This window comes from Ostrinia nubilalis, chromosome 21 (assembly GCF_963855985.1).
Source record: "Ostrinia nubilalis chromosome 21, ilOstNubi1.1, whole genome shotgun sequence".
In the NCBI taxonomy this organism is placed as follows: domain Eukaryota; kingdom Metazoa; phylum Arthropoda; class Insecta; order Lepidoptera; family Crambidae; genus Ostrinia; species Ostrinia nubilalis.
The window spans coordinates 1,034,271-1,050,280 of record NC_087108.1 but is presented as its reverse complement, the minus strand read 5'-3'; the positions used below and the strand labels follow the sequence as shown (position 1 = coordinate 1,050,280).

At 37.3% G+C, this 16,010-nt stretch overlaps 1 protein-coding gene and 1 long non-coding RNA gene across 2 annotated transcripts in view; both read right to left on the bottom strand.

The window, feature by feature from the left end:
• The window catches only part of LOC135082033 (uncharacterized), a 194,883-nt gene that overhangs the window by 75,672 nt on the left and 103,201 nt on the right, over positions 1–16,010 (bottom strand). The window lies entirely within an intron of this gene.
• The window catches only part of LOC135082383 (uncharacterized), a 67,163-nt gene that overhangs the window by 27,027 nt on the left and 24,126 nt on the right, over positions 1–16,010 (bottom strand). Inside the window, exons 2-3 of the mRNA XM_063977178.1 lie at positions 9,295–9,528; positions 8,606–8,715 (exon numbers count right to left, since the gene is read on the bottom strand). Of these exons, the coding sequence (XP_063833248.1) occupies positions 8,606–8,715; positions 9,295–9,528 (344 nt within the window). The remainder of the gene's footprint in view (positions 1–8,605; positions 8,716–9,294; positions 9,529–16,010) is intronic.

The following is a 16,010-nucleotide window of genomic DNA, read 5'->3' as shown; positions in this document are numbered from 1 at the left end:
TGGGATTGATCCCCCTTTATGGGAGGTTAATGGAATTCCTAGGAATGGCAACATTTTTTAAAATCACGTATCTGGAGTGTGAATAAAGAACAATTTGGAAAGGTTTGCTAAATGAATGAACCGCGTCACGTAAAAACATTTACTGAAAAACAGTTCAATAACAAGAGGAACTAGTTAGTAAATTTTTTTTTGTGTCAAATTAGTCTCTGGGTTCAATAATCTTGAGTCCGATTATCAGATGAGATACAAACATTTCCGGAAAAACAAACATTTCCGAAAAAAATAAACTTCAAAAAGCACGCGATTTTTTCCCTACAACAGAAAATTAAGCTCTGCATCTCACACTTTTAACATTCAAAAACAAATCAAAATCCGTACAAATAATAATACACACTGCGTTCCCCACTTGAATTTATAAATTGAAGTAAAATCAGGGAGCAAACTTTTGTAATTCTATAACCATCAATCTTGCTTACTTTCGATTTAACAAACACAATGCTCACAATTTACTTGCATAACAAACGCAAGTATAATAAATCATCTGACCACCGGAAAGGAAGCCATAAATCCGACCCGAATATCCACGAATATCCCTGGACAATATAATATAAATATCCCTGGACAATGGACATTTTACACGGCGCCAACGGACCATCTAGTTCCAAACTAAGCAAAGCATTTACTATGGGAAACTGACACGAGAAAATGATGTTATCGTAAATACATACGAGTAAAGTATGTAATAGAAAAGATCCAGATCAATACAAACAGATTTGTTCATGCTCACAAATGGAGGTGGGGAAACCTTTTGAAGCTGCATTCTTAAACAACATCGCATATCTGAAAGAACTTTAAATAAAGAAAAAGTGCTTTTATAAAACCTAGAATAACTACCTAAAATAGATGAAATGTAATGACTTGAAGCTGCATCAGCTACACAATTTTGTGCAATTTATGAAAAGTAGACAGACATATCAGCTGAGTTTCTAGTGCAGCTTCTTTTCAGCACACTGACTGGCCTATTTGTCCCGAAGCAGTGGTACAGTTTATTGTAAAAACAGTCATGTTGGCATTGGGACGTGTAAAAGCAGCCTTTAAAAGCAAGCTTCCTCAACATAATTAATTCTATTTATGTGTTAGTGAGGTGTATTGTGCTCACGATCACGAACCGACCCTCCTCTGATTCAATTATGAAGAAGAAAGTTGTGCGCGTGACCTTTTTGTTTAGCAACACTATTATACGGAATAACTAAACACGTCCTTCGTTTTTCTTGGACTTCATTTCGCCGAGTTTTTACGTTTGTTTGGGATATTAATTATAATACTTTGTAAACAAAAACGTAAATGAAATTCTAATGTAATAGATTCAAGAATTCAATTTTTTTGTTATTGAATATGAACTAACCTACTCGTAACTTAGGAACAGTCTTTTTACACGTTTTTTCAGGTTTCTACATTCATTTTCAGATAATAGGTACGATAACGAATTCTCGTGTTGTTTTCAACCTTTCAAGAAACCAAATATTATGTTATGTAAGCTAGTAATTAATAAAAATAGTTAGTAGATTTGTACACAGCATTACTAGATTTGATATTGTAGGTATGGGGTGTATTAGGTAGTTAAGAGGATTACCTACTTAGCACAATCGTAAATCACTACTACCTACTGCGTCACTCAGACTGGAATCCATGCCAAATAACCATATAATGCGTATTATAGTTAACTTCTTAGTAGGAGTATTGTCAAGTTATAGTCAGTAGTGTTGGTGCCCAAGTCACGTCTGTCCGCGGCTTCTCATTTGGAAAATTCTAATCACATAGCTCCAGCTCACGAACAAAAACAGGAGCGATCGGATCGATGCCGCGTCGGGCACAGCCTGGGTAGAACAGCTAGAACGGAGCTTTCATGAAAACAATTTTAACAGGATTGTCTGTATATCATCATCATCACCATATCAGCCACAGGGGTTCACTGCTGAATATAGGCATCTGACGAAAGAGTTAAATGATATAGAAAGTAGATTCTCTAAGGCAGGTTTGGTCCCGCGGACCCTTCCAAAAGTAATAAAGTCTTTATTGTGTATGAACAAAGGTTACAAGAGTTCTTATATAGGTAAGAAGGCATATCTTAGTTCTACCTTTTCAGGCCAGAAAGAACCAGGGAAATCCGGTTAGAAATTGTTTTACTTCTTAATTAAAATGGCTCAACAAAAATATTAACTTCCCAATTAAATCTAACTATTTCCAAATATTTTTAAGACCTTAAGTATTGCTCCCTCGGGATAGAGTAGCGATAAAAAACGTCCAGATTAAGAAACTGACTCGTTGCTCCTGTCCAAACAAGAGGAGCACACCGCCAAATATTTTGTCGAGCCCGTAAGGCATTTTAGGCGAGAGGAGGCTGTTCTATTCACGCTATTTTGCAAATCAGCCAAACTCAATTTCGCCGCAGCGATACAATACAGCAGATACAACGGAAGTCGCGGGGCGAATACTGTAGTGAAATATGGCTCTTGAATACATCTGTGCGGAGAAATCGACCGCGGAAGAAAAGTTTCCACATCATTCAACGGCTGGTAGAGCTATTTTTCTTAGAATTGCGGATTTTGTCAAATTCTTATGCCTCTGTAAATCAGAGTATCTGGCTCTAATGTAGTGGAAGAGACAAGTGCGAAAATAACTGTCTATTACATTTTCACTACATGTCTCATAATTTTTCAAAAACATCTGGCAAATGCTGAGAAGTAGCCAATATAGAAATTAATGCTCTTTTAACTTTAATTTCAATTTTTCTTGCGGGCGGCACAGGACCGGTCTTTGTGGAAATCCTTGGGGGAGGCCTTTCTCCAGCAGTGGACGTTATCCGGCTGAAACGAACGAACGAATGAATTTTAAATTAAAAAACTTTGTTGTTCTGATTACATAAGCAGGCGCATCCTTTTTAAAGCCAACTCAACTTTTAAAAGCCGTACCAAATAAATAAAATATAAATCCATCAAATTATGGAGGAGTAACGAGTGTAGACAAAGGGCGGCTGTTAATTGTAAAGTAAATTAGCTGACATTCCATTTTGTTTAGAGATTAGCTCGATGCGTTGTTAACTAAAAGTGGTTAGAGTTAATTAAACAACAATGTTACAAGTAGTAAAATGACAAATGAATATTGTAGCCTTTCAACTCTTTCTATTTTAGAAAATGATGTAAATTGTATTCCTTTTAATTTAGAAGATTGAGTTTATTATCTTCTCATGGCCAGTTGATATTTTGCGTTTAAGCACAGATAAGTAAAGTGCTGCATGGTAGGTTAACTCTAGATTCGAACCCCCTTACTAATAAAACTTACACGCTCGTTGAACAGTGTTTTAAAGTGACGTTTAGTATGGAAGTGTCATTTTAAAACAGTATTCAACAACTGTGTAACTTTTTATTAGTAAGGGGGGAAGAAACTAAGTTACGTAGTAAGTTAGTAGTAGTAGTAAAATGTAGGTACAGATTTGAGTAATAATAATAAAATAATTTATATAAAAGATGCCGAGACTACGCGGCTGAAAGTGTCCTAAATTCCTTATATTCCTGTAAGTATCTAGGTTTAATTAGATAGCACTTTTAAGCGATCTTTTACGTTAATTAAAATATAAAACCTCGGAATGGGTGCTCCATACAATATAAGCCAATTCCAGAGGTTATCCCAACTAATATTATAAATGCGAAAGTAACTCTGTCTGTCTGTCTGTCTGTTACGCTTTCCCGCTTTAACCTCGCAACCGATTTTGATGAAATTTGACATAGAGATAGTTTGAGTCCCGGGAAAGAACATAGGATAGTTTTTATCCCGGTTTTTGAAACAGGGACGCGCGCGATTATGTTTTTCTGTGACAGACAAAATTCCACGCGGGCGAAGCCGCGGGCGGAAAGCTAGTATTCTCATAACTTCGAAATGTTTTCATTAGGTAAATCAATACTGACTGAGTTAATTAAACGTTATAAAAGAGACGTTGCCGTTTTATAACGAACGGAATATTAGCCCAAGAGTCGAGGTCAAAATTTGTAGGGACATACCCCAATAGACTGTACCTACCTACATTTATATTGGAAATTCGCATGTTGTAACTATACAGGCTGGAAGCGATAAGTGATCACACTCGATTATTTCTGAACTATACCTACAAGATATCGAAAAACTGGTTTACTCTGGAAGCTGGTAAAATTGAATTTTCGGATAGATCCAGTTTATCCTGTAATCTATCATTGATACCGTTTGATAGAGCTCATGAAGCATTTTCAGAATAATTTAACCAGTTGTTCGATATCTTGTATAGTTTAGAAATAATACAGTGAGATCACTTATTGTTTCCACCCTGTATAAGATCCGAAAGTTAGCCTAATTTGTGAAAACTAATTAACGGCAACTGAAATTACGTACCGGTAAATGTCTAAATTGTTGGCCAACACCGAGCGCGGCCATGTTAGTTCTGAATTTGCGGTAGGTAAGGGAAAAGTTTTAAAACAAGGAACTGCAGAAAATCCCTTTAGTTTTGGTTCAGCTATGTAGAGACATGTTGATTTGTTTAGGGCAAACATGCGCTAGCTAGAGAAAATATAAGTTTATGCGCGCTCACTAATAAATGGCGCTTTCTGGTTTTAGATCGCGGTATCATTTGCTTTTTTCCCAACTTATAAGGGTATTCTAAATTATCTACTGTAATAATTCGTCATAACTGAGATTGTTTTATATCAAAATTTTTGGAAACGTACACTTCCTTACAAGTGTACGTTACATCACAGAATAAGTAATAGTACCTGTTACGTACATTAATCGATTATTATTGATAGTAGTGTTATTTTTAGGGATGGCTTGTACTCGTAACAGGTTACATTATTAACCTGTTCTATCTGTGTTACTGTTCTCAAAAATAAAAAGTCCAAAGCTTTTGCTGTCAGTCCATAAATAGGGATGTTATGGATATCCGTAACCGTAACCGAAACTTTCGAATATCCGAAATAAAAAAATATCCGAAACCGTAACCGATTCAATAGTTTCGGATGAAAGCAATTTAAATTGTTTTTTTTTTGTATAGCATTATTATGTAAAGGCATAACAGCTTGATTTACCTTTATAATGCCATCTAGTATCAATTTTTATATTTTACTAGCTGACCCGGCGAACTCTGTTCCGCCTTAAAGGCATCAAATAAGCCATCGCAATTTTTCCTTATTTGCTCACCGTTTAGACCTACCCTGGACTACGACAAACATTTTAAAACCAAAATCAGCTCAATCGACCCAGTCGTTCTCGAGTTTTAATCAGACTAACGAACAGCAATTCATTTTTATTTATATGTATAGATGTATATAGATAGATTATAGGTACTTTTTATTCGATGTAAAGTTCCATGAATGAACCGTGTTGGACAACTATTGCAAATTGCATTCTAAAGCACAGATATCCGTAACCGTATCCATAACCGAAACTACATATCCATAACATCCCTAGTTCAGCTATTTAAAGCTATATAAAAAACTAGCGGCCGCCCGCGACTTCGTACGCGTGGATCCCGTTTTACCCCCTTCATCTATCTTACGCGGTTTAGATTTTTTCATACAAATGTTTTTTTCCCGCTAACTCCCGTTCCCGTGGGAATTTTGCAATATCCTGTTGTAACTAAGCTTTAAGTTTACTAAGGTACCTGCATGCCCAATTTCAAGCGTCTATCTTACGCGGTTTAGATTTTTTCATACAAATTTTTTTTCCCGCTATTCCCGTTCCCGTGAGAATTTTGCAATATCCTGTTGTAACTAAGCCTTAAGTTTACTAAGGTACCTGCATGCCAAATTTCAAGCGTCTAACTTAAGCGGTTTAGATTTTTCATACAAAAAGATTTTCCCGCTAATTCCCGTTCCCGTGGGAATTTCGGGAATTCCTTTCTTAGTGCACCTCTACGGTACCTACCTAAGCTACGTTCCTTCCAAATTTCAAGTGCCTACGTTTAGCCGTTTAGGCTGTGCGTTGATATGTCACTAAGTCAGTCAGTTTCTCCTTTTATATACTATTAGATTAGATTAGATTTAGATGCAAGGGTGGTAAGGGGCCTCTAAGTAAGCGAGCTAAAATAATAATTGTTGGTTGATACATTTATGTAGACAATAATTTCTTGAAATACGTGTAATAGTGCGTGTTTTTCCCTACACAATCAACAAAAACGTCAACATTCAACAAAATAGCCGACAAAAATGTTGAATGTTATCGCTGGGTGCGCGATGACAGCGCCAACTAGCGGTTGCAAATACGGTGGCCTTCGAAATGTCAAATGCCCGGCTGTCATTACGACGAGTTATTTACAAACGAACAATTTTAATTAAATATTGTAATTTACATTTATTCCAATAAATATTTTAAATCTATATAAGGTAAGATCAATAGATTTCGCTTAGTACATTACGGATTTTTCATGGCTGTCGTCATGAGAAGTATCTAAGTAAAGAAATAAGCAAAAGACAATGCCGGAAATTGGCGTCTTTTTTTTTTCGCGCGGCCATCGACCAAACTTTGTTTTTTGATTACAAAATAGTGTAATAAACCAAACTTACTATGACATGTATACCTCTAAACTCAGTCTGAACTGAGTTACGAGCATTAGAAGTTTGATGATTTTCATACTAGATTTGCTTTTTGCGCGCAAAGTTTTGTAAGAAATTGCAACAAAATAGTGAGATTGTATGTGTAAACAAACAATATCATCCATTAAAGGCTCCAGACATCAGTATGGAGCAGAATCAGCGCAATAAAAAAATAGCGCAATATTTTGTTGCAATTTCTTACAAAACTTGCGCACAAAAAGCAAATCTAGTATGAAAATAATCAAACGTCTATTGCTCGTAACTCAGTTCAGACTGAGTTTAGAGGTATACATGCCATAGTAAGTTTGGTTTATTACACAATTTTGTAATCAAAAAACAAAGTTTGGTCGATGGCCGCGCGAAAAAAAAAAGACGCCACTTTCCATACAAAATCTGGCATTGCCATTTCATCGAATAACGCATTTCATGTAAATAGCAGACGAATTTTATGAGTGCTTGTGCTCTCAATAATCCATCCTTTTATGTATTTTCAGTTAAACATGGCCAAATTAATCATAAAAACTGGATTCCGACCAATCACACACGACATCATTTTCCAACCACAAACAACATTGAAAGGAAAACAATTAGTTTTAGCTCAACATGTGCAAGATGTAAAAGAAATTAAATATGAAGATGCTATGATGCACACCATTAAAGCACATGTTATTCGACAAACTTCAGTGACATCAACGCCATACAAAACATCCTTGAATATAGCAGCAGTTGTTTACTGTTTTTGCAATTTTTGTTGAAGTACGTAATATAAATGTATTACACCATTAGTAGGTGTTTGTAGAATTTTTTATCACTATTTCTGCCATTGTTTTTGCAATTAACTACGCAGCAAGCTTCGTGACTCATGTTTATTTACTAAAAACGTAAATCTCGCTAGTAAAAAGTGACAGCGTCCGCCACAGAAAGTTTCTTTTTTGGCCATGACGCGCGCTGCGATCGTTTCGTGGTTCCCCCACCTTATACTTCGCACCCATCCATAATGGTTTAGGGCAAACACGCGTTAGCTAGAGAAAATATAAGTTTATGCGCGCTCACCAATAGATGGCGCTGTCTGGTTTTAGATCGCGGTATCATTTGCTTTTTTCCCAACTTATAAGGGTTTTCTAATAATGTACTGTTTATTAAATTCAGTTATCTCTAACAACGACATTTTTTGGAAACGTACACTTCCTTACAAGTGTACGTTACATACATTAATCGATTATTGTTAGTAGGTACTTAGTGTTATTTTTAGGGTATCTTTTTTTTTAATTTTTTATCTCATAAAAGTAACATCGATTTTACTTAATACTAATCTGCCAAACTGCTGAACATTTTGTCGACAGTGCTGTGTTACTGTTATCTAAAAATAAGAAGTCCAAAGCTGTTAATTCATAACTTCTAAAGGGTTCGCTTTCGCGTACTGAATTACTAAGCCTGAGGTCGCGGGTTCGATCCCCGCACATTTACGTGCATGACCTTGACTGTTTGCCTTTGCATTGGTCTGGAATAGTCTGGATGTTTTCTATGTGTAATAACTAATACCTATGTATGTATTTCCAAAAAAATAGACATGTGTGATTATACTCATAATACCTACAAGCTTTGCTAAGCATTTCCATAAATAAGCGGGCTTAACGAGTCCAAATTTTTCATTGATTTTGGACCTTCAAATAGGGTTGCCATCTCAAAATTTGACAACCAGGATAAGACGCGTGAAAACCCCGGATTTTGGGGCCCAGAACCCTATGTCAACAGGTTTTTATAAAATTTAGTTGCATTGCCCGGCATTGGCCCAAGATTTAATTTTTTTATACCCGGATAATAAATAAAACCCTGCCCGGACGCTCCCCGGACACCCTCTAAATTAGGACAAATCCGGGGAAATCCGGACGGATGGCAACCCTACCTTAAAACAACGGAGTAAAGTTCAAAATATGATGGGAACTATTTTCCCACTATTGTATAAAGGGTTAAATATCTAAACTGACCTGTCACTAGAGACGAGTATGAGCTGCGTGTTAGCGTACTTGGCGCGCCGCTTGCGCACCGCCGCGAGTGCCGAGCACAGGCTCGGGGCGAATGCTCGGCAGGGCGGGCACTGAAACAAATGACGAACATTCACTAGACATAGGGTTACGGAAAATAGTTACTTTCTTTAAGATAACAGCAGAAGATGTAAGGAATCCTTGCCTTGTAGTAGGTAAAGAAACTTGACCTTCACTGGTTGAGTTTTTATTGGCGGTCAAGCTGTAGATCCTGGCTACACAGGAGGTTGAGGGTTGAGGCTTCCATGTCTATTGTAGGGGTGACCGAGGAGAGTTGTAACAGAGCTGAGTTGTGACAAAATCGATTTTCTGTGCTTATGACAGTTAGCAAGCTTGGAGTGTCGAAAGAGCAACGAATTCGTGAAGTTGCCTCGATAAATGGTCTTAGGTTCAGAGAAATTAAAAGAAATACAGAAGCGTGTAACAGTACAGCTCTCCCCGGCCTCCCCTTGAAGCGAATAGAGCTCTCCGCACGAACTCCCATCATCTCTCCCTGTTGGCAAACTGCCTGGTGTAGTTAACCTTTCTACATTACATCAGAAGGGGGGCAGGCTAGGGGAACCGCTCTCCCATGGGCTATTAGTCAACTCATCCTTTAACGTTTCTACTTAACTTTTAAAGGTCTAACTTACCCAATGAGCAGCAAAATAGAACACGCGCACTGAATCCGGCGGCAGTTCCTCATACAGCTTGGTATGTCCGTCACCCTGGAGCTGGACGCCTCTCAGGACCTCCTGCAGAGGGGGGGCAGGCCAGGGGAACCGCTCTCCCAGGGGGTCGGCGAGGAGGGCGTCCCGGACCGCCCGGCCTCTGATGACCAGGGTCGGCACTCCTACTGCGATGCTGTATTTCTGGGTCAGACGACGCTGGGAACAAAAGGGAGCATATTTTACTAAAGTTATCTAAGATCTGGATGTTTTCTGAGAAAACATTTAATTTAATTTTTGATAACGACAATATTTCATGGACCTATAATTCTGTCTGGTTTTTTTATAGAGATTGTTCAAAACCTCAACTACTCCAAATGTGTTTTGATCAACAGAAACATGTCAACATTCAACAAATTGACATTGTTTCATTACTTAACAGTACATTTTTGTTTGCATCAACAATATTTAAAACGTTTCTTTTATTTGTATAGAGAACAATAGTGTCTGGACAAACCTCAAGAGGATTTAAGACACTATTGAAATTAAATGTAATGGCTAAATAATGTTAATAATAAATAAATAAAAAATAAATAAAAAAAAATCCACATCTGGTGGAAAACACGTACGTAGTGAAACAATGTTATGTGTAGACAATTTAGCAGAATGTTGACATGTTTTGTTGATTGTGTAGGGCAAAACACGCGCTGGAGTGGCTTTAGTATTTCAGTATCCAAAATTTTTCTACCAGAAGAACGTTCACAAATTATTAAGTCATAGGGTATTTTATCATTAAACATTTTTGGCTTATTCTAATCATCAGCAATCTTGTTAAGTAGCATTATCCCCTTTTGTGTTTCAAAAACATTGTTTAACTAATCGTGTAATTCAATCCGTTTTATGAATGAAAATTCCCACGCTATCAGAATCTTGAAAGGAGGTTATTATTGAAACTTTTTGTTCGTTATCTATTTTTAAGATTATGTTTTATCCCAGGAAATATTACCGAAGAATTAGATTTTTGACGCTTAGTTCCAGTTGGGTGAATCTGACCATGTAATTTGGGAATAAGTAGACCGTTGGGTGTTGAGAAAAAGTTCATATTGATAAGATTGATAAATTGTTATCCTACGGGCTACCTAAAAGTCAGGAAGAAAAAATAAACTAAAAATTTTGGCTCACGAAGCAAATTTTTTTTTCTATTGCAATATAAGGACAGATTATTAATGTATTTAGCCGATTAAATGAGCTGTCAAATCAAAACAAAACTTCCTCCTAAATATTTTTTTAGAAGTCATTAGGTGCATCATCTTAATTCACTACCTACATTAATTCGTCCATTTACATGTTTGCTGTCTGCAACGGTTTCGCGACATAGACTTAGGTTATCGTCCCATCCTTTTCGACGAATAGATTCGATAAACGCGAAAGATATATTAATTTCTGGTCAATAGGAAGCTAACTTAGTAACAAGCGATCGCTATTCCATACACGCGCGTATCCTTCACACTTCGACGGTACAGGCGTAAATCCATAACGCGTATTACCGGGCTACTGATAGAAAATGCTGGGCTAGTGTTGTGGTACACCGGTAGGTAATCAATCAAAGTTGTATGTGATACCGGTTAGGATTAAGAACAAAGAGACGACCCAGGACCGAGCCGCCTGGAGACGCATAATACGGAAGGTCGAGCCCAAATAAAATGGGATATGTCCAGGCAAAGTAGAAGACCCTGTTACTGACTTAAACTGTTCTGCAGACATGCCTTTCACTAAGTAAAGAATAACAGATGTTATGGAAGCATACATTATAAAAGCTCTTACTAAATCTTGCGTCGGTGTCAAGCATTACAGCTACCTAAGCTCTTGATGAAAAGTGATGATCAGGCAGAAGGTCCTAAATCAAGGAGTAACTGGCGAAACACAATGATACTGTTAGCATTGTGGTTATGGCGACGGACTGAAAATTAGATCAGTAGAAAAAACTAGATTTTCTTTTTTTACTTTTTTCCTTTCGGTAATCCATCGTTATAAGTTAAATATGCTTGTGTTACGAATGGGTTCACCACAATAATCTACCGAACGACGGGGTTTGATCCCGCGTTCCTCGGATCAGCTAATCCAGCACCAATTCCGTTCACGTTCAAACGTTTTTGGGCTATTGTTGCCTAAAGTTAAAAAATCTTCTTATTCTCAAAAAGTTATGTTGTGTTAAATTTCAACACACCCATTATGATAACTATTTTGGAATTAATACCATATATCCCGGTATGATACCAATACCAGTGTCACGTTACTTGCACCCACGGGTCACGTCGACGCGCGCTGCATGCCAATGTCCCCATGGAACAATGGTCGTTTTTGTGACTAACCCCATCGATCTGTTTGTTTTGGAGGACAGACGGTTTGTTAACACTTCGTGTGCAAGAAGTTTGGTAGAGAGATTCTATGGGCTACTAACAGCTAGCTGATGGTGTAAAATATAGAGACTGTTGTAGGTCGGCCGGTTAGTGTAGTTACTTACTGAATTACGAAGCCTGGTCTTAAACACAATTACCTACCATACAATTTGTTTTTAGATACATAAAGGCCATTTTAAATACTAAGAAAAAAAAGAGCAGCTTAGTAAAGTTTGAAATAACTATTTTTCTCTCACTACCTTTGAGACAAACCGAAGCATTTGCTGGTTAAGTAGCGAAAAAAACTAATGAGAAATGTAAACAAAATTATAATTCTTTTTGATGTCGTATTTTGATTCGTTTAATACAGTAACCAATAAAAACCTAGTACTTCTAATTAGTCGTATTTTATTTTGACTCTACATTTTATGTTTTTTTTCCTCTTTAGCCCCTTCATTAAAGCTGGCGGCAAATTAAGCAAAGCTCCCGGGAAACCTGTCGCATTTCTATAAGAGCAGAGCTTTAGCACTCCGTAGCTTTTAGCTGATTGCGGCAGCTTTGTACAGCCACTCGATGTTCGCGGAAAACGGTGGTTTCCTGGAGAAAACGCGAAAAAAAGGAACAGCAGGATTTTCTTCAAAATATTCGCGTAAGAGTCTGCATTTGTTTTTGTCAAAGGACAATGTTCGTTCTCCATACATTGTTCGCCTAAAGAACCAACAATTTTGACATATTACTACCCGAAAGCGAAATAATACGATTCTGTGTGTAAGAACAATGATTCCTGATGGACACTTGCCATAAAATTAATGATTAAGAATATTAAATCACAGCGATTTTATAATATGTCGTTTATGACAACATGGCGTCTAATGTATTGTGTGAATGTATGAACACCGATTCGCGAAAAATGTTTTGTATTGTCGTCACGCCGAGTCGCAGCCAAATAGTATAAAATAATAGAACAAGTTTTAGAAATACAACTCGGCATTCCACTTTTACAATATGCCCACGTAAATAAACAACATGAATCGTAGGTTGTTTCCACCCTTGTCATCTGACACATGAAATAAACTCCTATTGTATTATAGATATCGAAGCCGAATCGTATATAATAATAGAATGGGTTTTGGAGATCACTCGGGGTTCCACTTTTATAAAATACCTACATATTACATAAAAATACCACGAATCATGAGTTTTCTTTTCACCATTTACATCTGACACGAGATAACAAACTCCTATCTCCATGACTACCATCGTAGTCTATGCCAAAGACTACAATATTTTAAGCAAGAAGTTTCAAACCTTAGCGGCTACGGTAACCCCTGGGCCACATACATCATGATAACATTCGGTCGACACCAGAACGAAGTCTTGCGATTATGCAAAAAAGCATCGTATTCTAGTGCGGCTATATCACGTTCAACCGGGGTTTTAATTCGACTAAAGTCCTGACTAAAGACTGGAAGAAAATACGCCGCATTGTATGAGCACTTCGTGTTCGTTAAAGCGGCTTCAGATCTAGAGCCCACATAGTTTTCTTTCCAATAATATCCGCAAGTAGCGCTGCATGATCTTTACAACAAAAACGGCAATAGTTTGGCACGGTATTATACACGTTCGAAGATTTGTCATTTTCATTCATTTCTTCATCATCATCATCATTTCAGCCACAGGACGTCCACTACTGAACATAGGCCTCCCCCAATGACTTCCACATCGCACGGTTGGTAGCGGCCTGCATCCAGCGCCTTCCCGCTACCTTTATCAGGTCGTCGGTCCACCTTGTGGTGGGTTGACATTGCAGAATATGACTTTTGATAGGTTCATCATAGAATTCGGCGGGGATATCCTCACGGAGGAAGTTCGTAAAAGGGCGGAACAAGATCTTATAATAATGCAAGGCCGAAGCTGTTACGCGCGTGCTCCTACGTGTAATCCGGCGAGTATGCAATAAATAGTAATGTCTGGTAAATAGTGGTAATACGTATCGTTCGTTCGTTCGTTTCAGCCGAAAAGACGTCCACTGCTGGACAAAGGCCTCCCCCAAGGATTTCCACGAAGACCGATCCTGCACCGCTCGCATACAGGCACCTCCCGCGACCTTCACCAGATCGTCGGTCCACCTAGTGGGAGGCCTGCCCACGCTAAGTCTTTCGGCTCGTGGTCGCCACTCAAGAACTTTCCTGCCCCAGCGGCCATCAGCTCTACGAGCTATGTGCCCCGCCCCGTCTATGTCTGTATGCGCTACGATTACAGGTATCATTTTGCATAGTCGCAAGACTTCACTCCGCTGCTGTCAAATCAATGTCGCATAATGTTATCGCAATGTGTGTGGCCCTTGGCCAAATCACAGAAGCCTATGCGAAGAAAGAGCACTTGAATGACAATAAAAATCAGGGTTACCATTTTATAAGATTTCCTCACTATTGAGGGTAACAAAGTAACATTAATAATCTAGCCATTAATTACATTTATTACCTATACGAGAAAGTAAAGCAACATGCGGTTTTATTTTAATTTGTAAAATATTAAACCCCTCATATTTGTAACAGTTTGTTCCAAGTTTAGTTTTACTGTTTTGTTAACAGTATTGCTGTTTCAGCTGTCACTGTGAAGCTTTGGGAAAATAAATAAATAGAAAAAATATTAACATAAATATTTATTTAAGTTTTTATGTTCATTATCATAATATGCCAATTTAAGTTACACTGTGTGACAGTCTTTGACACTAAACAAACTCTTTAGCTTAATAATACCTACCTACAGGGCGTTTTTATAGTTACTCTTGCTGATGAAACAAGAAGGGTTGATTCTACTACTGAAATACAACTACTTTTCTTACAGGACCAATATCAAATTCTCAAAAAAATTCACATCCTCGTGATGGTGATAATTTCTATGGAGAGGTTTTTTTTATATTCGGTCTCTTGGGATAAGTTATTCCATTTGAGCAGTAGAATTAATCCTTTTTATTCGATCACATATAAAAACAACACAAGTGTTTAGGAAAACTTCTTCTTTGGTATGGTATCACTACGGAGTTATAATGTCGGCAACTCTGTATCACTGACTTGTAACTTTCAAACAGCATGAATAATAAGGGCACCACATTGGTTTTCTTTCTGAAAAAAGGCTTTCAGTTTTAGTACTAACCCTTTAGCACTATTTCATTGAAATAAAAATACAATAAACGCACAGAAGACTGAAATTGAGTCAACTGACGTGACATTTATAATTTGTTGACATTATGACAGTTTGACAAGACTAGGGATTGAAAAAGTTTTAATTGAAAAAGTAAAATGACAATTTATTAAAACGATTCACATGGATATAATCGATTAAAAATATTTATAAAATGTTCTGATACTTGCCTGTAGCGATTATCCAATCCTGGTTTCTACTGAAAAACTACCTCGTGGCAAGATTTTAATAAAATAATAAAATCTTTATCTTCTCTTTCACAATCTATAAAAGTTCATTTGGTCTATTATTATACATGTGCTATGAATGAGGGTTTTCGCGATTGAAAAATCCGCGAGATGGCAATACGTAGACGCGAGGTCCAAATGCTGCATGATTGGTGGATATCTGTCAATGTCATGTCAAAAATAACCAATCATGCAGCATTTGGACCTCACGTCTACGTATTGCCATCTGGCGGATTTTTCAATCGCGAAAACCCTCATTGGCATAGATTATGAGAGACTGGCAACTATACTAGGTTGATATCAGGTGATCCGTCTGCTCATTTGCCTCCTGTCACATAAAAAAAAAAATATATGTTTCTCACACTTCAACTGGCATTGGATTCAACATCGGATTCTGACACTTTTACAGTTATGATACCATGAATATCAGTTTATGGTCCTAATTATTTTTATTTTATTTACGACCTTCGACCAGTTGGACACTTTAGATATCTTCTTGTAATAGTGTCAAACTGTCAATATCTTTTTAGCTTTTAACGCAAATCTAGTCTTCAAAGCAGTTTAATCGATTTATTTTATTTTCAAAATCGATATTTTATTGTCTATGATGGCCGCAGGAACATCACTATACATGGACTCCCAGCAATAAAGTACGGTAATGCCTCGTACAGATTTTATCGGCAAAAATTATGGAACTTGATAGGTTTTAGACCATGCCACGCACCAAAACGTCCGGAAGTTGTAATAGTATTATAGAATAAACGTTAAAAGACTTATTTATTTAATTTTTCAATGCTTAAGTGTCCATTAGAATGAAAGGGTGCTTAATGTATTAAAAAAAATAGAAAATAATTATGATGGGTTAATG